This window comes from Cucumis melo, chromosome 11 (assembly GCF_025177605.1).
Source record: "Cucumis melo cultivar AY chromosome 11, USDA_Cmelo_AY_1.0, whole genome shotgun sequence".
Lineage (NCBI taxonomy): Eukaryota > Viridiplantae > Streptophyta > Magnoliopsida > Cucurbitales > Cucurbitaceae > Cucumis > Cucumis melo.
The window spans coordinates 25,632,012-25,657,151 of NC_066867.1; the positions used below are offsets into that span (position 1 = coordinate 25,632,012).

At 32.8% G+C, this 25,140-nt stretch overlaps 1 protein-coding gene across 1 annotated transcript; it reads left to right on the forward strand.

The window, feature by feature from the left end:
- The first annotated feature begins 8,833 nt into the window (after positions 1–8,833).
- On the forward strand, positions 8,834–13,739 carry LOC103496255 (uncharacterized). The gene is made up of 6 exons (XM_008458037.3): positions 8,834–9,689; positions 10,974–11,186; positions 11,316–11,429; positions 11,627–11,824; positions 12,754–12,918; positions 13,202–13,739. The coding sequence occupies exons 1-6, from the start codon at positions 9,375–9,377 to the stop codon at positions 13,538–13,540; spliced, it is 1,344 nt and encodes a 447-aa protein (XP_008456259.2). The 5' UTR covers positions 8,834–9,374; the 3' UTR covers positions 13,541–13,739.
- The last annotated feature ends 11,401 nt before the right edge of the window (positions 13,740–25,140 follow it).

Here is a 25,140-nt window from a genome sequence, read left to right on the forward strand (position 1 = left end):
TTAAAATTGAAATTAAAATTCATGTCATACTTATTTTAAAATAATTAACAAACATTAATCTTAATGACTTTAAGATATATATCTTTTAAAATGTGCGATTAGAAGGGTAAGTTTTAAATTTTAATGACAACATTTTATAAGAAAATTAAAATACTAAATTAAAATTAAATTCTATTTTCTTAGTACAACTTAGTGAGAAGTTTGAATCACGTAATCCTCAGTCATGCATAGGATGAGGATGTTTGGTGAGCTCTTGTTGCCCAAAACTTAAAGCTTAGGCTCCATTGGTAACCATATTATGTTTTTGAAAATTAATCCTATAAAAAATACTTCAACTTTTAACTTTTTTATTATTATTATTATATGCATTCTATTATTCAAAATTTGAAAATGAAAAAAAATGAATTTTAAAAAGTTATTTTTGTTTTTAAAAAATAAAAAACTACAAAATGCGATGACTACGAGGGACACGTAAATGTTTAGGTTTCAAAGCTTTACAATTATACAAATTGTTTGTTATAATTGTAATAAGCTTGGTCATTTAGCTAGAAATTGTAGAAACATGAGTCGTCTTGCTACGCAGGCGAACCTGATAGAAGAAGAATTAGTAGCTATGATTTGAAGTTAATGTAATTGAGGGGTCTGAAGGTTGGTGGCTGAACACCGGTGCATCCCACCATGTCTGCCACGACCTTAGTCTTTTTAGAAAATATAATGAGGTTAAGGATAAGATAATCCTTCTAGGAGATCATCACACAACCAAGGTGGCCGGTGTTGGAGAAGTAGAACTGAAATTCACATCCAGCAAGATGCTTGTGCTAAAGGAAGTTCTGCATACTCCAGAAATTCGAAAGAATTTGGTCTCCGAATATCTCCTCAACAAGGTTAGATTCACACAAACCATAGGATCAAACTTGTTTACCTTAACTAAAAACAATGTTTTTGTGGGGAAGGGTTACGCTACTGATAGCATGTTCAAATTGAATCTGGAAATTAATAAGATTGCATATTCTACTTACATGTTGTCTTCTTTAATGTTTGGAATGCTAGTCTTTGTCAAGTTAATAAAAGGTTAATTAGCAACATGAGTAGGTTAAATCTCATACCTAAGTTATCTCTGCATGATTTTCAGAAATGTGCATGTTGTAGTCAAGCTAAGATAACTAAAACCTCACATAAGTCTGTAACTAGACTAACAGAGCCTTTAGAATTAATTCATTCTGATTTATGTGAATTTGATGGTACTTTAACTAGAAACAGTAAAAGGTATGTAATTACCTTTATAGATGACTGTTCTGACTACACTTTTATTTATCTGCTTAAAAATAAAAGTGATTCCTATGACATGTTCAAAGTTTTTGTAACTAGAATAGAGAATCGGTTTAACAAAAGAATTAAGAGACTTCGTAGTGATAGAGGAACTGAATATGATTGAGTTGCCTTCAATGAATTTTATAACTCAAAAGGAATAATACACGAAACTACTACACCTTATTCTCCTTAAATAAATGGAAAAGCATAAAGAAAGAATAGAACTCTAACTGAGTTAGTAGTTGCTATCTTACTTGAGTTAGGAGTAGAACCATCTTGGTGGGGTGAAATAATTAAAACTGTTAATTATGTTCTTAATAGGATTCCTAAATCAAACAGTAAAACTTCACCCTACGATGTCCTTAAACATAAAACACCAAACTTGTTTTATCTTAAAACTTGGGGTTGTCTAGCTTATGTTAGAACACCTTATCCAAAAAGAAGGAAATTAGCAAGTAGTGAATGTGTCTTAATAGGATACACTGAAAGCAGTAAAGCCTATAGGTTATATGATTTAGAAAACAAAATAGTCATAGAATCGAATGATGTAGATTTTTTTTAGGATAGATTTCCTTTTAAATCTAGAAATAGTGGGGGGCCTAAATAGTTAAACTAATGGGGGCTCAAGTTCCAGTAGTCTACCTTCAATTAGGATCCAAACCCAAGACAAGGAAGTATATCATGAACCTAAAAGAAGCAAGAGAGCTAGAACAGTAGAAGACTTTGGAGAAGACTTCAAAATATATAACGTAGAAGATCCGAAAGATCTAACAGAAGCCTTATCCTCAGTAGATGCCAATTTATGCCAAGAAGCTATCAATGATGAAATTGATTCTCTTGAATCCAATATAACTCAGCACCTAGTAGACTTACCCCTCGTATGTAAAGCTATAGGCTGCAAATGGGTTTTAAGGAAGAAACTCAAACCTGATGGATCAGTAGATAAGTATAAGGTTAGATTAGTAGCAAAAGGATTTAGGCTGAGGGAGAATATAGATTTCTTTGATACTTTTTTCCTAGTCACTAGAATCACCTCAATTAGAGTGTTGATATCTATAGCTGCCCTGAACAATCTCTTAATCCATCAGATGGATGTCAAAATTGCTTTCCTAAATGGTGATTTAGAAGAAGAGATTTACATTAGACAACAAGAAGGTTTCATAGTTTACGACCAAGAATCCCCAGTTTGCAAACTAGATAAATCCCTCTATGACCTAAAACAAGCTCCCAAGCAATGGCACGAAAAGTTTGACAACTTACTCATGTCAAAAGGATTCAAAGTAAATGAAAGTGACAAATGTATCTACTATAAGATTGAAGGTAGACTATGTATTATCATATGCCTATACGTAGATGATATGTTAATTTTTGGATCAAACTTGCACGTCATAAATGATGTAAAATCTATGTTGAGTGCAAACTTTAACATGAAAGACCTAGGTGAAGCTGATGTATCTTAAGCATTAAAATTACAAGAACTGAAAAAGGAATTTCTTTAGATCAATCTCACTATATAGAAAAGATTCTAAAGAAGTAGAACTATTTTGAAAGTAAACCAACTTGTACACTTATGACTCTAGTGTGAAATTATTTAAGAACATTGGTAACAGTGTTAACCAATCTGAGTACGCTAGTATCATAGGTAGTTTGAGGTATGCTATTGATTGCACTAAACCAGACATAGCTTACGTCGTAGGATTACTATATAGGTTTACCAACAGACCCAGTCTAGAACACTGGAATGCAATAGAGAGAGTAGTGAGATACCTTAAGAAAACTCAAAACCTAGGATTACATTATAACAAGTTTTCCGCTATACTTGAAGGTTACAACGATGCTGATTGAAACTCCCTCTTAGATGACTCAAAGGCTACAAGTGGCTATATTTTTAATATAGCAGGAGGATTTGTGGCTTGGAAATCCAAGAATAGACAATCTTAGCCCAGTAAACGATGGAGTCAAAGATGATAGCACTAGCTACTACTAGTGAAGAAGCAAGCTGGCTTCGAAGCTTGCTATCAAAGATTCCCACATGGGAAAGACCGATACTATCCATACTAATCCATTGTGAAAGTACTGCAGCTATGGCAAAAGTTCAAAACTGTTACTATAACGGTAAGAGACGACAGATACGTCGTAAGCATAGTACCATTAGAGAATTGCTCACTACTGGTGTAGTAATAGTGGATTATGTATGGTCTAACGATAACTTGGCTGATCCTTTAACGAAAGGACTCGCTAGAGAAAAGGTTTTTAAAACCTCAGAAAGAATGAGACTCAATCCTATTAAAACTTGAATTACTATGAGGTAAACCCAACTTGAAAGACTGGGGATCCCAAAAAACAAGTTCAATGGATAATAATTGATCACAAGTAATGTGACGAGAATCATGCTAAATAATTAGAAGTTCCATTCTTATGATTTAGTGATTAGCATGACATCTGAAGCGTATGACAAGGCTAAATTCTGTTCTTAATGAAATCTATACTTGATATTAAGTAAGGTACCTAGCTACAGGAGTACTCTTGATAGGTTCACCTTTGTGAATGTGGAAGTGAGGGTCGCTTCCTACGGAATTCTGGGAAGATTCCTAAAGCATTCACTAAACTAGAATATACGTGCAAGGCCATAAAGCACGGGCTATTTTAGAACTTTACTAAAATAATTTTGTATGTGTGATAGCGTTAGAAGTAAAGTTCAAAACTATGAGTTACTTTACAATACTCTAAACTATTGGCACTACATAAAGGTTCAAGTCATCAGACGCCTTTACTTAAGCACAACATTACAGAGACAGACACTGTTCGATGAAAATGTTTTTAAAAAATTTCAAGTGGGGGACTGATAGTAAAACTTTTTCAAGTGGGGGATTATTGGATGAAAAATTTGTAAGAAATTATGAAACGTTTTAATATTTATTACAAATTAATTTTTTTTACCGTTAAACATTTTATTATAATAAATTTGTGACGTTTCACAATTAAATTCTTTTGACCGTTGCTGATCCTCCACCACTATATATACATCCCTCAGTTTCATTTCTAGACACAACATAGAAAACAATCTTCTCTTCATTCACTTCCTGTTCAAGTCTCTCGAGTTGTGTGTGTGTTTGTCGAGCTTTGAGTGATTTATAGATTAACAGTTTGATTTCTGTGCAAAATCAACTGACAAGTGAGGTTGTTTTATCCTAGTGACGACGGGGTAACAATCTGTTTGCACAATTCAGAGTAGAGTCGCGAAACCTAAAGAGAGCGAGTTCCGCGACTCAGGCATCTACTAATGTAGTTTTTCTTTTGCAGTTTCTGTTCTTTTATCCATTTGTTCTGCTGCTGTTCATTTGCTGCCTTTTTTTCTTAATTACTAGTAGTCGGATTTGGACGAGTTATGTGTTTTGAAGACCTAAGTGCAATAACATTTCCATTTTTGAGTACGAAAGTTTGTTTAGGGTTCCGATGAAGGATGGTGAAGACTGAGAGAAAGAACTCAGCCATAAAATACTAAAACGGTAAGCATTTTTCTTTTCTTCTTTAGTAAATTGATTAAGATATCTTACGTATATCACAAAAGATTTGAGATATCATCCAAAAATCATGAAGATTCCAATTTTTTTTCGGGTTTAAAAACTACGAAGGTATTCGAGATGAAATCCAAGAACTATTATTGGGGATTCAACATGCATGTTGTTGATTTTTAATAAATGAAAATAGTATATGGGATGTATGGATGTCTTGAATCAGTAGAATGAAGGTTGAAATAAGATGAAATTGTTTTCCTTGCAAATAATAAGAAAAAAATGTGGTACTTTTTGATAGTATATGTGATATTTGTGTTAGTGTATTATACATGTAAGAAGATATTAGTATATATGTTCAAATTGTATATGATACTTGTGGTTTTTTAGAGCTCTGTACATGGGTATACCTACTTCTATTATATGCAATGAAAAAGATAATTTGAAATTTAGTCATGGTATTTAAGTATATGTGTTAGTGTATTATAAATGTTTAAAGTTATAGTTGTGGTATTTAGGAGATTTGTACTAGGGTATATCTACGTGTGTTCTTGATATGAAATTGGTTTGTTATGTTCTATTTGTTTCAAATTGTTGCAGTTTTAAGATTTTGATTGATTGGTGTGCTTATCTTTCTCGGAAATACTTCTTATATCGAAAATATTCTTGCGGCAGTATTTTGTTACTGAAAACGTTTCGTTTTTTCTTTCGATAAGAGATATGGTTCATGACAAGATTCCTGGAAATAATTCTAATAGACGTAGAAGCTAAAGAGTACTGGGTTCTTCTTCTAGGACAAAACAGTCGAACAAAAATTACCCAATAGTGATGGATGATGCAGAAGTGATTATATATTTCAATGTTAAGGTATTTTTCAAATATATAGGGTTTTATTAACTAGTTTGACATACTAATCATATATAATGTTATAGGATATCCCCGTTGCAGAGATGAAAACCCTTTACAGCAGAAAATTACAGAAACCCAATTTTAATTGGAACCTTAAAATTACCAATACATTGGCAAAAAAATTACAAAAACAATTTTTATGGATAAACATGCTTTGAATAAAAATAAAGAAGAAAACTTACGCTCGTTGACGACTCTGAATCTACCAATCACCAATTTGGGCACTACCACTTGGAAACCTTCCTATTCTCTGATTGAGATGGTTTGTGGGAACCAAAATTGGAATAAGAGAATTTTTCTTAGAGAGAAATGGGAGAACAAAATTTTTCACAGAACTTCTTCGCAGAACTCACTCCTTGTTATGCAAAGTATTCCCACTTCTTCAAACGGAAGAAGTGGGAAGTTGGAAATAATAAATGGGAACGTGGGAAAACCACCCATATTCCTTATTAACTTAATAATAATTATTAAGTTAATATATATATTAAACTAATTAATTAATTTAATTAAATAATTAATTAATTTAATTTAAATAATAAATAATTTAATAATTAATTAAATCATATTTAATTAATATTTTCATTTAAATCATATCTAAATGATATCTCTCGCATAACCTATAGTTTTAATTTAATTAATTTAATTAAATCAAATTAAACTAAACTATTAATTAATTCTCCAATTAATTAATTTCTAAATTAAATATCTTATATTTAATTTAATCCATAATTTAAATCATATTCAAATATAAATTTCTCTCATAACCTACAGTTTTAATATGTATCATATACACATTAAATTTTAACTTATAGTTTTAATATGAATCTAATTCAAATTAAACTAATATTTGAACTTATTCAAATATTTTATTCTCTCGTAATTTAATTTTGAATCATATCCAAAATAAGAAGCTACAACGATATGAGATTAATTAGCTAAACTCATTAACTACATTAATCAATATTCGTTAACTGTGTGTACACTCCACTAAAGACTCACAGCTGAACTCTTCTCACTGTAGATATATTTCTGTGTCCACGGATATAGACCAATACCAGTAAGTTAGTCCTTCACAAGTGTTCGTAACACCAGCTGGGTCAAATTACCGTTTTACCCCTGGGTTACCTCTAGTCCTTAAATACCAGTGCTTCTCTAATGAACAACCTGTTTATGGTCCAACCACTAAACAGAAACCCCTCTCGTGCCATAGAGAGGGTAGGGCCCTTTGTTCAAGTCCCATAGACACCATTTAAGGAAACACTTATCTACTTACCCTAAAGGTGGGAAGGAGTGAATTCCATCTTGTGTGATTATGTTCCCAGCTCCCGTACAAATCAAAGGACAATCCCTCGCAAACAGGAGTTCATAATACACTCAGGATTAAGATTAAGTCACCTAGGTCATCCTAATGAAATAGAAATCCAACTAGTTAACGGAGTTACATCTAGTGATTACTATTTCGTGGTCCAGTCTTATGCAAACTCATTGCATAGGATACCCTTACTCGCATGTCGTATACATGAACACATTGGATCAATGTGTTTGTATCAAATACAAAGTGAGTCGTATCCATAGTGTTAACAGGATAAAGTACCCAACCTTAACCCTATACTATAGACCCTTTAAGCTGATCTTGAACATTGATCCCCGTATGTCTTTACATACTGTTCAAGACTCATCAAACAGCTTAGGATGTTAGTTTATTGGATTTAGGTTATTAAGACAAAACTAATAATATAATCAATAACACTTATTGAAATTATAAAAATAAAACACTTTATTAATGGCAGTCAATTGATTATATTTATTATCTATGAGTTTTAGGACATAAAACTCAACACCCGTAACAAAGCAAGAATATGAATATTCAAAGTTTGGGGAAACATTTGAAGATATTACCAACCACTACATTCCTATAGACATGGTGATGCCAGAAGATGTCCAATATAATGAAATCAGAACATTAAGCACACAAATAGTGCCTTACGAAATATATATTGAATATGATATAAAAAATAAACAAGATTCTCGTATGCTAACATATATTGAATGTGTATATTCATATTGATATCAACAAAAAAATATGAAATATATATTGTGAGAGTTTAGAAAAAAAACTTAAAATATATGAATAATATTTTCCACTGGATATAATATAATCGTTTTACATAGTAAAAATATGCAGCTACACTTCAACAAATATTGTGAACAATATACATAGTTGATTTAGAAACTAGAGTAGTAATATAAGAATAATACTAACATATAACAAAAAAATTAATTGAAACAACATAAAAAAGTAATTATTGTAAAACAACATATCCATATATCTCTTGAATATGAAATTGGTAGAATATATCGAATGAAATAGTATGAAATCACTGGAAAAAATGAAGATTAAATCTAAAGTGAGCGACACAATAAATCGAATTTTGTCAGGGTGTAATTGGGTTGGTTGGGTCAATTTTCCTTCAAAACCGACTCGAAATGTACAGGTAGTATTGATAGAGCCCGACCCAAATTTGGGTCGAGTCGAAATTGGTGGATAATTGTAAATGGCAGAAGCGAACAAAAAAAAAAGGGGAAGAACGACGAAAGTGAAGAATGAAGAAGTGAGCGGAAGAAAATGGGAAGACCGAAGAAGTGAAGAACGCGACTTCTTTAACTTTACTTTTAACCTAATGGGTTGAACCACCAGCCGAACCGAACCGATTCGATTTGGTTCGACACTATAATTCTTATGAACCAGTCCAATCCGAACCAAACCGAGTCGGTTCGATTCGATCCATTGGTTTGGTTCGGTGTTTTACGCCCCTAGAATTTTGTAAGTCGATGGACAAAAAAAAAAAAAATGGAAGGGTAGGAGAAAATGGAAGAGAGACAAAAATAATTGAACATGTAAAGATATGCTTTAACTAAAACAAATAACAAGTATCCTAATTGTATTCGATATATACGATAATTAATTTAGAATAATTATTAAATGAAATCAAAAGATAAAGTAAAAGAAGAAAATATTATATAATTAATACTTCAAGAGATTGGCAAAATGAAATAACCCAGAATTTAAGACAAGGGTGAACTAATGAATTTAAATCAGCTTATTTCTCTAAAATTTCCATAAATATTAGATGTGAAAAATGAGAATAAGGCAGACCTCCACATTGTAAATTAGCCGAAAGAAAAAAAAAAAATGAATAATAATAAATTCTAGAAAATGAAGATCTAATTTCAACCGGAATTGTGGGCTCCGACGACCGGGGCGAGAGGGAAAAACAACCGATTACGAGTCAGAGAGAAGGAATCCGAAGGACAACGATTCGTCAATCGCTCAAACTCAACTACTTTTCGTTTCATGTCTATTCTCCGAATCGATTTTCATTTTATTTCTTGTTCTTCAACCACAAGAATCAGCCCTCTTATCAATCCCTTTCCCTCATTCAACCAATCTGAACCTGTTCTCGAAGTTTCACTGTAAAGCTAGTTCGCTGAAATTGAAATTCGACATCCATTTCAATTGCTGCTACTTCTTTCTTCTGCACCGGTGGTGGGATTTGTTCGTTTTTTTTCTTTCCAGAAATGGTTTCGTTTTCTTAAGATAGGCCAAAGGGTTTTTGGAATTTAGAGAAAAAGACGGATATGGAATACAAGAGGCAGCAGCAAGGGGCGACAAGAGCTTCAGATTTTGAAGGAGTAGCTCGGAATTCTCGGCGTCCTACTCGTTTTGTTTCTAATGAAGATGATGATGTTTATGATCTTAGTAGCGACAGTGGCAATGATGCTGTTGGTAGTTCGCGGTCATCATCTTCCCCACAATCTCTTGCTGCTAAAGCCATAAAAGCCTCATCGGCTCATAGGGATTCTTCACTCTCATCTGCTTATGCTGCACGCTCTGCTTCCCGGGTCTCGAAACCCACTTTTTCTTCATCTTCTCCTTCCCCCTCATCCGTTCAGGTTTAGTTTCTGTCTTTTTTTTTTTAAATCTTCAAACTGTTGGCTTACTCTTGTTAATTTGATTGCTTTAGAAGCTGGTTTTGTTCTTGCGTTATTGCTGAACTGATAATCCATTAGCTATTCGAACTTGTAAATATGGTTGATAGCTCTATTGTGTGTTGTCTCTGATTATTGGATCTTTCAGCACCAGTGTATCGAAACCTTGTTTTTATGAGAACTAATTTTTACTGCTTGATCTACGTTACAAAATAAAGAGGAGAGTTGAAAAGAAATAATGCCTGGGTTTTTCTTTTTCATATCTTAATTCAACAACTGCGGGGGTGGGGATCAAACCATTTTTTTTCTTTTTGATGGTGATTAGTGCCTTATCGTCCAAGCTATGTTTGATTTGCAAATGATGCCTGCCTTCTAGAGTTGGTTCTGTGAGATTAACAATCCCTCCTTCACTAGCTTAGAGCCTTGTTATGTATGCTATTACAGATGTAGAAGTGTTTTCCCTATAACCTGATGTTTGAAGAAGAAATAATTTAATTTATGTAGGGGCCACATTCTGCTCAGAAGACCAGCTGACAGCAGAATTGCCTCTCTGTCCCCATTGAATGTTGCACTTTGTCTTTCTATCCTTGATCATCATTTTCTTCTAAGTTGGTTCGAAAAGAAGAATGAAATTACTTAGATATTTTAAAATGTTCTTAACAGGTTTATATTTCTCTCTTTCCGTATTATTGATAAAGACTACTCTGCCTGCTGCTTGTTTCGTTGATCATCTAAAATATAATCCTTTGTTCATTCTATACTATCTTATCTGGCTAGAGATACTGAATACCTTTCCCCCTGGCACTGTCTTCTCGTTTCTTTTCACGCTCAAAGAAGTGTTCTCTTTGCATTTACTTTATCTAGTTCCTAGGTGATGTAAATTTCCTGCTACTAGTTCCCTCAATTATGAAGGACGTGTTTTGCATTGCTTTCCTGTGGATTCTGTTTATCCTGATTTGAGCCAAATAATAGAAAGACATTGCTTATGAAATACAGAAATACTAATTCAAGGTGGAAAGAGAAAATGAAGGGGTTTAATTTTCCATCTATCTTGCACAACGCTCTCAATTTTGTTTAGCTTTATTTCTTTGGCAGGTGTGCACTCCGTTTATGCATTTTACTCCTGTGGCGGTGCCTTCACTTTCTACAGTGCTACTTATCAGTTTTTGATTTGCACTTGTCCTCCATATTTAAATGGATTCTCTTTAACTAACTTTTCTCCAAAATTTATGATGTGTATTAATGTAGGATTCCAAGGCATATGAATATACATCAATGAAAAGTTTGAATGAATCTAAACATGGATTCTGGGGTGCTTTGGCCAGAAAGGCCAAAGCAATTCTTGATGATGATAATGGCGTCCAACAACCTGAAGCACCTGGAAGGATGAGGGAGCAAGGATTTGGTACAGGTACTGGTGCAGGTGCAGGTGCAGGTGCAGGTTCAGCTACAAGGGCCAAGGTAAGATTTTCTAAATTGCAGTAGCCAGTATATGAGAGGAAATGTTATCTATACAGTTTCTTAGTAGGATGTAAATATGCCTGCTCATAATGAACAGCCAAGATTTTTGTATGTGTTTGCAATTTCCAGTATCATAACAGAAGTCAATCAGATGAAAGCCAACCAAAAACAGAAAATTCTTCTTTCCAGAAGGGTTTGGGCGCCTTAGCATCTTCCCTTAACTATATTGGCAATGCTTTTGAGGTAAGCCATTATCTGAAAATTTCAATAACCTATCCATTTACCCCTTTAATTTTTCAGAAAACAGGGGCATTCTATACTTCTTTCTGAAATATATACACCGCTAAGACATCTGGGGTCATGGACCATTCTGAGTGCTCTAAGATTAATCGATCTCTATTTTAGATTATTCGTAAAGATATTGCTCGTCTCCTTCTCAGGAAAAGCTTACGGCTGTTGAAAATAAAACGGCTGATATCATTCAAGAAACTCGCAAGCATATTAAGAAAAAGTCTGGTGGTTCAGTGGCACAATATCAGACACCAAATTCTGGGACTACCATGGAATCTCAGACGCAGCCTCCAACACAAACCCAAATGCAAACTGGCCTTGAACTTCAGCTGAAGGCATCTCGCGACGTAAGGTGGCAACTGTATATCTCTAGTTTATGAAATTATAGCATTGAACGGTTGCTAAAACTTACATTTCAACAATTTGTTTCTCCTCTAAAAGAAAGAAAAGAAAAAAAAGACTAATTTACATTTGATCATATAAATCAGTTAGCTTAGACAAAATGATCTTGATTTTTTCTTGCAAGCCTTAAAAAAAACAGTTGGTTTTATCATTTTCTTTTCCTTGGGTGTCTTACTTGTTCATTTTAGAAGATGTGGTGATCCAAGGATCATATTGGTTCTTGTGTTTGGTTTGTAAATTTGTATTTACTGCTATGATATGATGCAAACTCATGCAGAGGTTTCGATTATTTGTTATGTGTCACCTTTTTTCAGAGTTCGTATGAATTGATCTGATTTATATTTAGAGTTTGTCATGTTTTGGGCCTCATCACATTGATCATTTGGAGAATGTAGAGTATTTATAACCGAAAGGATTAAAGCGAGTTTTGAGTATTTGTATGTGGCTGTTCTTCAGTGCATGCTTAATAGTAACACCTTTAAAGACACAAGTTCAGTTGAAACTTGAAGCCTGCTTTAACTTCTTTATCTGTTACTTCTCGTTGGAAAAAAATCGTAGATTCTTCAACTCTATACGTTACCGCCTACATGGTTGGTTTTCATGTCATAGGATATTCTAATTTTTGTTTATGTTCATAATGACTCTGTCCTGTATAAATGCACAAGTCAATTCCGTTGTACCAAAATTGCATCCATGGATGTCCTAATGAATGTGGTAGGCGTCTTTACAAATTATCTATGCACGTTCTTTTCATGACTCCATTATTTCTCAGTGCATGTTATTCCAGTCTTCATGAATTCTTTTTCTTCTATGAACATTGACATCATCTAAACCCGTTAAAAAGTAGACATATTTCTTTTGTTCGACTCCATAGGTTGCAATGGCAATGGCTGCCAAAGCAAAGCTGCTTCTTAGGGAGTTGAAGACTGTCAAAGCAGATTTTGCTTTTGCAAAGGAACGATGTGCTCAGCTGGAAGAAGAAAATAAAATTCTTCGGGAGAATCGTGAGAGGGGAAACAACCTAGAAGATGATGATTTGGTAACCACTTTTCCCCTGCCCTTTCCATATAATCTTTAATTCTATTTCAAGGCAGGCCTTGTGGGGTAAGATACAACATCTTCTTCTGGCATAGCAATTCTGCATATAAATCCAGTGCTCTAACTTGATCGGATCTTTGTTATTTGACCTTTCTCGGTTTGTTACATCACTAAATGTTGTTTTCCAGTGCTTTCATTTGTTTTCCAATGTATGTCAAATGGGAGTCATGAGCTATTTTAATCAGTTGATTTTCAATTCTAACTCCTGATGTTTTTCAATTTAGATACGACTTCAACTTGAAACACTTCTAGCAGAAAAGGCTCGTTTGGCGCATGAAAATTCAGTCTATGCACGCGAGAATCGATTTCTAAGGGAGATTGTTGAATACCACCAGCTAACCATGCAAGATGTTATATACCTTGATGAGGGCACTGAAGAAGTTACTGAAGTGTACCCCATTAAGCATCCTGCAGCAGCTTCGAATCTCAATGCTATTTCTTCATTACCGCCTCAGCCATTGTCATCATCGTCTTCAAACCGACCTGGAGTAGGACTTGACATGAGTTCACAAATGACTCAGATTATTCCTACTTGCCCTCTGCCCCCATCAGATCTGAGGTGAATCTCCTAAAGCAATTTTTTTTTTCTTTTTACATTTTTGAGTGTGGCGGCTGATTGCATGATGAAAGCCATCCAACCCTATACTCTGATTTAAATGATAAGAAACATTGTACCTTGTAGTTTTGTCTTTTCAATTGCTTGTGCTGTTGTAATGTAACAATGTCATCTCATTATATTAATGTGGCAGTGTTTGTTATGCATTGTAGATCTTTCTAATCTGTTCTTCTTCCTTTAAGTTGTAGAGCAAAGTTATTTATGTTATTTTATTTCTTTTCTTTACATCCTTGTTGCGTAAAGAAAAATAAAATTTATGAAAACAGCCTTCGCTTCAGAATCCTAACTTCTAATGTTGTAATTGAAGGAATATGAATAACATGCGAATAACTAACCTACTTTTTTTCTTCTTTCTATTGTCAAGAAATTGGAAACATCATCACTTATTAAATTGTATGTATGTTATTGTGGTGGAAGTTTCAATACGTTGACAAATATAATTTTCTTGTCGTTAAATTACAAATTTAGCATCTTGGTTATTGATAATCTCTTATTGTCGATTTGGTATTTAACAATATCTTACAACGATTTAAACTTTTTTAAATACAATGATTGAATTTTTAGTCAAACTTTAAAGCTAAAACAACTTTTTAGCCTTGAAAATTTAGTTTGTATCTTTAAATCTTTGGTAGAATAACAAAAGTAAAATTAGTATTTAAATTCAAAAAATGAAAAGAACAAAATAATGGTTATCAAATCTAAGTGTAATTTCTTGAACCTCTTATTTTCAATGTTTTAAGTTCTTAAAATTTTTAAATCTAAATTTTGAACTATTTAAGGAAAAGAATAACAAAATTACCATACGTAAGGTTGGAATTCATCTTTTTATAATGATTTGTTAATTTTTCTGGAAAGATGTATTGAATATACTAGAAAATTCTCATAAACAAAATTGAGAGTTAATAGACTTATTTATGATTTTAGAGTTCAAGATTTATTAACGATTTTAAAGTTCAAAAATTTATTAAATATAATTAAAATTTTAAAAAGATTATCTTAAAACGAAAAACATAAAATTTTAAAGGACCAAACTTATAATTATTGCTCACACACGATTTTGAGAGGAATTTAATCGGTGGAATTTGAATTTTGTATTTGTATAGATTGCAAAATAGTTAATACAATCTCTAATGTTTGATCCTTTATTCTTTCTTTTAAAAAATAAATTTTAATTTCAAGCTTGTTGATCTTTTTAGAGCATATTTTTTGGTTTGTTGAACAATTTAGATTAGTGTCTGATTTATTGATCATGTTGGATCAGCTTTACAATTTCAAGTTCAAGAGAGTTATATTTTTTAAATGTTCAGAGGTTTGGAGTTTCGATGTTCAAAATTTGAGAGCTTTAGGAGAGATATAATCTTATAAGTTTAAAAGCTTCCAAGCTTGGATTTGTATATTTTGCAAATCTAGGGTACTTCAAATTTTCGTAACTTTTAATATACCATTGGTTTTCAATTATTCTACTGTTCTCCCTCCTTTCCCCAAAATGAAAGGGTAACCCTCTATTTACCGATGTTTCTCATACACTTGAGCTTGGAATATTTTTTTAGCATTTAAGCATTAAACATATTTTCGAGATTCAAAATTTCTCATTCTAACCATTACATGTGAAAGAGTGATTTGTTCTTGCATTAATTTCAGAATATTTAAAACGGGAAAAAGAAAAGAGAAATGAAAAAAAGAAAAAAGAAAAAAAGAGAAGGCAATTAGACAAGAAAACATGAAAGGTTTGAGTGAAATGAACTTTTAGCCTTCGAAATTCCAATTGATTTTGTGGGACATAATAAACACATAATATCTATCTAATAAATTTGATAAAAACTTCATAATCTATTAGAAAACAATGGTGGGGTGGATTCCATTCAATACCACACATTTAAAGTTAATAAACTTTGCTATAAATAGAGCCCCATAACACACCCCCCCCCCCGCCCCCCCCCCCCCCCAAAAAAAAAAGGAAAGAAAAAAAAGTCAATTACATCCAATTTTGGTTATTATCAAATATATCAATAAATCGTTTAAACACCAAAATTAACCTAACTTAGCTTAAGGGTAGTTAATTTCAACAATAATGTTTTTTTTCCAAACTAATAACGATAATAAGGTAGGTTTTAAAGAATAAACAAACAAAGAAAAGGTTAAAATTCAAAACAAAATCGTGTATCGAGTACACAATTTCATTTAATCACAATCTATATGATTAATCAAATGTTATAATCGAAATCGTGTACCGAATAAGCAATTTAATATTTTGTTTATCGTTTTTTAGTTTATTTAATTGTCTTTAATATTTTTTTAATTATTTATTTAATAACGAAATCATAAATATTTTAGTTGGCAATTTCAAAATGTAATCAAATTAGTATTTCTATTGAAACTATATAAATGAGACTAAATTGCAACCATAACTTTCACGATTGCAATAGGGTTTTTTTTTTCTTTTCTTCTTTAAGCTTCTAAGGTTTTTCTTTTTAACTAGAAATAGTATTCTAATTTTGTTTTTTTTTTCCTTCTCAAGTTTCTAATATGACTAAGGTTATGGTGTAAAGGAGAATGCAATTTCCCTTAAATTTTAATTGAAAATTGAAATTCATATGAATTAAAAATTTGATTTATAATTTAAGCATTGATTTATAATTTAAGCATGATCTATCTCTTCTTCTGCAACATCTTTGTCATGTTGTCGTCAATGTTGAATATGTCTTCAATCCGTGCCAAAAACATTGGATCGTCTTGTTTGATAAATAATTTTTTCAACAATATCAAAGTTTAATCATACATTGAACTCAAATCAAGTAAATCGTGTTACACCAAGTACTTGTGTATGTCTTGAATAAAAGCAAAAGTATTATGTACGATTAAATATAGTAACATTAAATATTGTTCATGTCATATAATTATAAAATGTATCATATTAAAATTCTTACCATGCAATAATAGTAAGAGTTGTTGGATGTGATAAATCGTTTCGTAATTGAATTGTGAAAAAAGTTGTGAGATAATCAATAAAACCTTTAGTTAATCCTAAAGTAATTAATTGTCATAATAATTAGATGAATAGTGGAAGTAAATAACACAGAAGCTTTGGTAACCTAGTTCGGTGAATGCCACCTATGACTGGAAAGCTTTCACAACTCAAATAAGAAATATTATTAAGATTCAAAGTTGTCAATATAAATCGATACAATAAAGAACATTCTTCTTATGTATATGACTATCTTTAAGTACAATATAACTTAAAGAATTCAGGCTCCCTCTGAATTTATGGATGAATCTTCTTAAAGATAAACTCAGACTCTGAATTCATTGACTACAATTCAACTATTTCAGTCTTCTTTCATATTTCTTATCAACTCGTACACAGTAAGATCACCTGTAGATCTTTAGTAATTTGTCATGACACAGAAGGTAATTGATGTATCTTCGATTTCTCCCGAAAGAATGCTTTCAAATTGAATGTTTAGTAATGCACACACGAACTAAGCATAGAGTTTCAATATATAACCACTTTATCAAATCTTTGAGATCTTCTTTAAAAGAAGATAAAAGATTTCTATTTATGAGAAATATTTTTTATCTTTTAAAACAGATATTTTTTTTAACCTTTTTTTAAATAATCCTTAAATAATAAAAAAGAATCTCATTAATTCTTTTTGACAAAAATCTTAAGAAATTGTACTAGGAAAAATAGTTATCCGATATAGCTGGGTCATGTGTTGCTTCTCCTTGTGCCCAACAATCATGACGTGCATGCCACACATAATATATTCATCATGCATCTTACTTTGTATTGGTCGTGTGTACCTTTTAAATCAATTTGGTGTAGTGTTGGGTCTGTAAAACACAATGATGGTACGATTTGCCACATGCAAACTGTCGCAACACATGGGCCAAAGTAAGTTCAAACTTCTTGACCATTATGACATCGATCAGTAATGCCATAATATCGTGTGTGTGTATGGTGTGTCCAACTAATCTGTAAAATAAAGTGAACATAAGTAAACAACAAAAAATATGTAGTAATTATTTGTGTAATATTTTGTTACTGAGTGTCACATCCCCTCTCGAACCACTTGCTAGCTTAGTCCGGAAGATAGCATGATGTTGACTGACATCGTTCATCGCAAAACAATACATGCTGACTCTGCTGAGCTCTTGATCCTGATAAACAAGCTAATCTTATACACAATTACTTTACATGCAACACATGACAATAGAACCTAGATAACACATAACATACATTAAGTGTAGCCCTGAAATAACTAACCTATAGTCACACCGGAGTTACACCATACCAAATAAGATAAACACCAAAGTTTACGCAACTATAGTCAAAACTTACACAACCTTACTTAACTAAACCCTACAGAACATATACAACAGAACATGACAGACTATAAGGACAACTCCAACCACGTACTAGCAATTGTTCTGGGAGCTTTCAGCAAACTAAGGCAGTTTATCGGGCACCGGGAGCTCAACCTCTAACTGAAACGTGGGAGAAACAATTTGGAAGGATGAGCTATAAAGCCTAATGAGTGACAATGCTTTAAAACTGTAAATCAAAACTCATGATAATCTTTGAAAACTTATAAATATGACAAGCGAAGCGTTAGCTGTAAATAATTTCAGGGAACAACTCCTTCAAACATTCAATACGTACATTTATAAAATCTAGCAAGACATTTTCTGTTTTAAACTATTTAACTAACATGACTTAATTACGTTGTGTAGGGCACGTTCAGTACAACCAATGTTTATTAGTTCTACAATGTAGTGGGGTCCGTCCAGCACTCCCATAGTCTTTGTCGTAGTGGGGCTCGCCTAGCACTCACAACAACATTGTTGTCACGAACTACACTCAACATCAACAACGGAATGTAACCTATGTGCACACAGTATCCTTTAGCCTCAGGCTCAAGATCTCAGTCATGTAGTCAATGGAAATATCATAAAGCATATGAACACATTAAACATGTATGCTTATCTTAACCTTGCATAAACTCGAACTTACTCAGCTTGTTTGTGAAAAAAGCAAAAATCTTAAAATAATTCTTGCTAAAACTATGCTTTGCTTAAACAAATGCCATTTCAACTGCTTTTCAAAACTCATTAATCACGTGATAACATGTGGATTCCATCAAAAAATCTAAGCTCGAAACTCATTCTCGAAAGCTAAACATAGAAATCATATATCATTTATAAACTCGTAGTCAAGCACGTTAAAAAAATAGTTATAAGAAACAGTTTAAAAAAAAGAATCATTTTCAAAACTTGTTTTTGTCATTCACAGTCTTAGGCTAGTTTCTCGGTATGTAAACTCGACCTATTTCCTCTTGACCTGTTAAACAACCAAAACCTAGTATTAGAAATCTAAATATTATGATCTTAAAATGTTATGCTTGACATGGCTCACTAAAGATGATGCTTAAGAAGTCTAACTTTAAGAAATAAAACCATATTCCACATATTTCTCAATATTTTTCAAATTCGCAGCATGATATTCAAATGATCACAACTCTTCCAATACTTAACCAAAATGAGTGTTCTTTATGTCAAAATATTTATTTTGAGGTCCTCCATAACTTAGCTCAAGATATATAAATCTGATTTCCTGTGTACAATCTCAGACATCCCTCGAAAATGAACCACTCCAAAAATCGCATACACCACGACCCCTTTAACTTGTCCCTACAATATAACTTATTTTCAGTCATTTTTGGTTCATGATTTCTTCATGAAAATTGTAGTAAATTAAACAATCTTTCGAACCATACCAAATAGAGATCCTAACTCCACTGGTACATCCTGAAATACTAAAAAAGAACATAGATATCCTGATTTCACGTGAAAACAACCTACCCTGTCTTCTCTATCAAAATTCACCCAATGAACATCCGAATTTTCTTAAGCTTTCTTCATAAAATTTATTTAAAAATGAATTAGCTTTTAGTAATTTTAAACCTCACATCTTCATTGTTTTTTGTAGCTCAAACCGATCAGAACACCAGAGGTGGTCTGTGTTTACCATACTTCTGCCAAAGCTGACACTTTTCCAAGGTTCTCTTCTTCCTCTTCAGCCTCAATTTCAAAAAACCTTCCTTCTTCTTCCTTTCTTAGCTACTGGTGCATGTGTTTTACTTTACCTTGGGAGGAGACGGTGGAAATGGGAAAAGAAATGATGAAGATGAAGAAATGAACAATTAAAAAAAAAAAACTTCTCTTTTATTTTCTTATTTCTCTCTCACTTTCTCTTCCTTTAATTCTTTTCTTTGTTTCCTTTTTTTTTTAATTTCACTTTTTCTTAACTGAAGAAAATCCTTCTTCCTTCTTTTTTTTTTCAATAGCTAAAATCCAAAATGAAATAGGAAAGACTTTTACACTAAGTGTCCATCAGTCAATCAAATATCCGTCTATATGTTATCAACATATTTGCTTGACAGTTCAAATGCAGGTGGCGATCCTTCCATTTTACATAATAAAAAAAAATATTAAAATATCTTATTACAGGAAATTATAAATGAATAAAATCACAAATAAAATAGTACATGAAACTTGGTGAACGATCAATTGCGACTTGCTGTAATTCAACTTGTGGTGTTATAATATTAAATCAATCACATGTCTACACTTGCAAAAGTATTAGTGGCCTAACTACTTTCAAGGCTTGTGCACTACTCACTCGAGATAACTCCCCACACGAGCATATCTCTGGAGGTTGACAACGTCGACATCAAGTACCAATTTTGTGAACCGACTGCTAACCATGGAATCTTTGACCTTTCATATCAAGTGGTTGAACTCCTAAAAATTTTCACACACTAGTTTCCAATTATACATCAACGATTTGGTAGCAGGTTCTCTGCAGTCCTAATTGGATTCCAATGTCTTGTAGAGTAAGAGTGAATTTCCCACAAGACATATGAATTGTGTGGGTCTTAGGTCTCCAATGCTCCACTAAAGAAGTAACGAGGTGCCAATCTAATTGGACAAATCCAATTTGAGCAACCCAAGAAAAATAGTTACTTCATTCGACGGAATATGCTGGTCAAACGAGATAGTATGTTGAGATACTACCTCCTTCCTCTGAATTGAACAACATATTTAACCAATTGTTTACAAGAGAAAATATCATAACAATAACTCATTCTAGCATTATGCTAATCTATCAAACAAACAAAAAAAAGATCGATAATAACTCACTCCATCATTATTCTAATCCATCAAATAAATGAAGAAAAGACTTCAATACCTAATTCAACCTCTAGTTGCCTAATTAGTGCAAAAGAAAATCTTAAAACAAACAAGGAAAATTGGCAAAAATAGAACATAGGTTGAGAAGAAAATATTTTTGGAATAACTTTTAAAAATAAAGAATTTTAAGACAAAAAGTCCAATTTGATTGCTCCTTGAGAAAGGTTGAATAAAGGGAGTTATTTTATTTAGTAATAAACTCCACATGAATATTTATACAGATGAAGACCTATATATAGAGGGTTTCAATGGGTTGAGCCAATTAAGTTGTTTACAGATTTTACAGATTGTTATAACTGACCGAGTAACTAATAATAGAGTCAAAACAAGTTCAGTTTTACAAAGACTCTAATACTTCTTCTCAAGTTGGAAGGTGGACATCAAAGATTCCTAACTTGGCTAAGAGTTTTATCAAAGTATTTGAAGGTAAGGCCTTCGTGAACATGTCAACCGGTTGTAAATTTGAGCGAATGAGCAGTACCTTGAGGAAGATGTCAACAAATTTATCTCTTATAAAGTGGCAATCAATTTTTATATGTTTGGTTCTTTCATGGAAAGTTGGGTTAGATGCTATAGCAATTGCGGCTTGGTTATCACAGAACACAATAGTTGGCAGGAATGAAGTGATATTCAAGTCTTTTAAAAGTTTAGAGATCCATGTTAATTCACTGGTTACTAAGGTCAAAGCTCTATACTTAGCTTCTATGGAGGATCTTGAGACAGTTACCTACTTTTTTGACTTCCATGATATGAGAGAATCTCTTAAGAAAATACAAAAGTTTGAAGTAGATCTTCTGGTGTTAAGGCAAGCTCCTAAATCTGCATCAACATAAGCTTTAAGGTGAAACTCATTAACTGGTTTTATTAAAATGCCTTGACCTGGTGACTTCTTTAAGTATTTCAAAAGATGATATGTGGCATTCAAGTGATCATTAGTTGGTTTTTTTTGTAGGAATTGGCTAAGGCGATGTATAACAAAGCATAAGTCTGGTGTTGAAATTTGTAAATATAGGAGCCAACCAATTAATCTTCTATAGTTGGCTGGTTCTTTATATGTCAATTTTGTTCCTTTTTCCTTTGAAAGTTTAATGTTTGGGTCCCTGGGTACCGAAGCAGGCTTGGCATCTAGATAACCAGTGCCTTTGAGGATCGTAGTGAGTACTTGTGTTGTGAAAGAGTAAACCTTGTTTAGAACATGATAGTTATAGTCCTAAGAAGTATTTTGCTTGTCCTAAGTCTTTGAGCTTAAAATGGCTCTTAAGAATCTCCTTAACAACATTGATTTCTTCAAGAGATGGACCAGTTAAAAGTATGTCATCTACATACACTAATAATGCCATAAATTTTGTACTATTTCCACAGGTAAATAGAGAATAGTTTGATTTGGATTAGATAAATCCATGGGCTGATAGTGCTGAAGAGAGCTTTAGAAACCATTGTCTGGATGCTTGTTTGAGACCATAGATTGATTTATTCAATTGACAAACAAGTTTTTCACCTTTATTTGGTACAATAAATATTTTATATCCCATAGGCAAGGACATATATACTTCTTCAAATAAATCTCCATTGAGAAATTCATTTTTTATGTCCATTTGAGCAAGTTGCCAGTTAAAAGAGATCACTAAGGTTAGAAGTACCTTTACTGTGACTATTTTGACAACTGGTGCGAATGTATCAAGAAAGTCAATGTCTTCTTGTTGGTTGTAGCCTTTTGCAACGAGTCTCACCTTATAGCGATCAACACTTCCACCGGGGTGATATTTTACTCTGTAGACCCATTTACTTCCTACAGTGTCATGGTTTTTCGGCAAAGAGGTTATTGTCCATGTGTTGTTTCTTTATTGCATCGATTTCTTCAGCCATAGCATCTCTCCAATTTTGGAACTTGACGGCTTGATGATAGAAAGTTGGTTCATAAACAGATGTAACATTCAACAAGAAATATTTGTGACTTGGTGAATATGTTTCATAGGAAAAATATTTTTCAAAAAAATAAGGAGTTGCGGATGTTATGTGTTTATGGTTTAATATGTTACAATGGAAATCTTTAAGGTATGAAGGAGTACATGTTGACCTGGATGATTATTGAATAGCTATAGGCATGTCACTGCTGCTTGTCATTGTCAACTAGGTTAAATTCATCAACGCAATTTTCAGTATTCTGATCAGTGTTGTGTCTCTCATCACACTCTATGATGTTCGGCATTGGGTGGTTTGGAGGTGTATTGCTGCTTGAATTTGCTTTAGACATATCAAAAAGTAGACAAGGTAGAACAAACTGGTCCAAAAAATCATGATTTGTCTGTAGGGGCTCTCCAAGGTGATTTTGAAAAGGAAATAAGTCTTCAAAAAATAGGACATCTCAGGATACAAAAAAAAAAAAAAGATTTTCTTAGTCATATCAAAAAATTTGTAACCTTTTATGCCAAGAGGGTATCCTAAAAAAAATGCATGGATGAGCACGTTGGTCAAATTTAGTACGATTAACAGATAAAGTGGAGGCATATGCAAGACAACCAAAGACTTTAAGTAAAGAATAATCAGCATGCTTTCCAGAAAAAGTTTCAAAGGGAGTAGCATGTGATAATAAGACCATAGTTGTTTTGTTTATCAAATGGGCAACAGTAAGGATGCATTCACCTCAGAAGGTAAGAGGGACTTTAGACTGAAACATTAGTGCTCTTCCCACATTTAAAAGGAGTTGGTGTTTTATTTCTACAACTGAGTTTTGTTGTGGTGTGTAAATACAGGAAAATTAATGATTTGTCCTGGTTGTGGCAAATAATTCTTTGAATTGAAGTTCTGGGACATTATCAGATTGAAAAATTTTGATGACTTTAGAAAATTGGGTTTCAATGAGTTTGAAGAAATGAGGAATGATTTATAGGACATCATTCTTGTGTTTCATAAGGTAAACCCATGTGTATCTAAACTTGTCATAAACTAAAGTAATGAAATATGAGTGACCATTATGAGTTGGAGTCTTAAAAGGGCCCCAAATGTCACAGTGTATTATATCAAAGATATTAGGGCTACATTACTTAATGTTGGAAAATAGAGGTTGTTTGGCTAAAGGACATATATGACATGTATTTTTACATGATGAATTATTGGAGAATTTTAAGAGAGAGGATAAATCTTTTAGTCTAACAATTGAAGAGTGCCCCACCCGTTGGTGCCAAAGATTTATAGTAGCTTTGCATATAAAGGTAGAGTGTCGTTTATCAAGATTTTCAGGTTATGTGTAAGGAAGATAAAGGCCTTCTATGTTTTCCGCCTTCCCAATCATTCTCGAACTTAATGTGTCCTGAAGAATATAGTGATTGTTAGAGAATGTAATTGAATATTTTGAATCTTTAAGCAGGGAACTTATAGAAAAAAGATTGTACTGGAATTCAGGAATTAAGAGAACATCTCATAGACAAATATCTTCGGTTATATCAATATCTCTCAATTCTTGGATAGTAATTATGTTCTTGTTTGGTAAAATGATAGTCATGTTTTGAGCACTTTTAAGATTTTTAAAGACTGATTTATCATGACTAATGTGTGTAGAAGCTCCAAAGCCAATTACCCAGACAAGGTGATGTAGCGATGAAGTAAAAAGGGTATGAAAACATGTACCTACTATATGTTTATGGTTTTGGCTTATCGCTGAGTTGAGACGATGAAGCATGAGACTGTATCATCTGCATCAAGTGGGAGTATTGGTCATTCTTTAGGCTGGCAAAAAAGTCAGTTCCCTTTTCATTTTCAGACTAAGAGGTTGCTTGTTGATGGCTTGCCACATTATTCGATTTTTGATGCACTGAAGAAGTGTTATTTGAATTGCCAAGTCTATGCCCATAGGGGTAGTTGTATAGTTTGTAACATTTTTCAACGACATGCCCTTTGTATTTGCAGTTGGAACAAATTCGAGTATCTTTCTTTTTAGATCGTTCATTATTCTATCTTTTGTTCTCTGTGTTTGCCATCAAAGTAATGGTTTTAATCAAAGGTGAAGCACCAATAGTTCTGTCTTTCTTCTTGTATAATGAGTGAGAAAACTTTATTTATCATAGGAAATGGGTCATTTAATAAGACTTGTGCACGAATTTGTGAAAAGGATTCATTCGAACCCATCAGAAAAATCATGACAAATTCGACATTAAGAAATTCAAGCATTTTCTTCATACCTTCACATTTACATTCATCAACTGGGCGATATTCAAGTAGTTGTTGCCATATTGAAGTGATTTTTGCATAATATGATTCTACCAATAGAGTACCTTGTGATGTTGTGACAAGTTC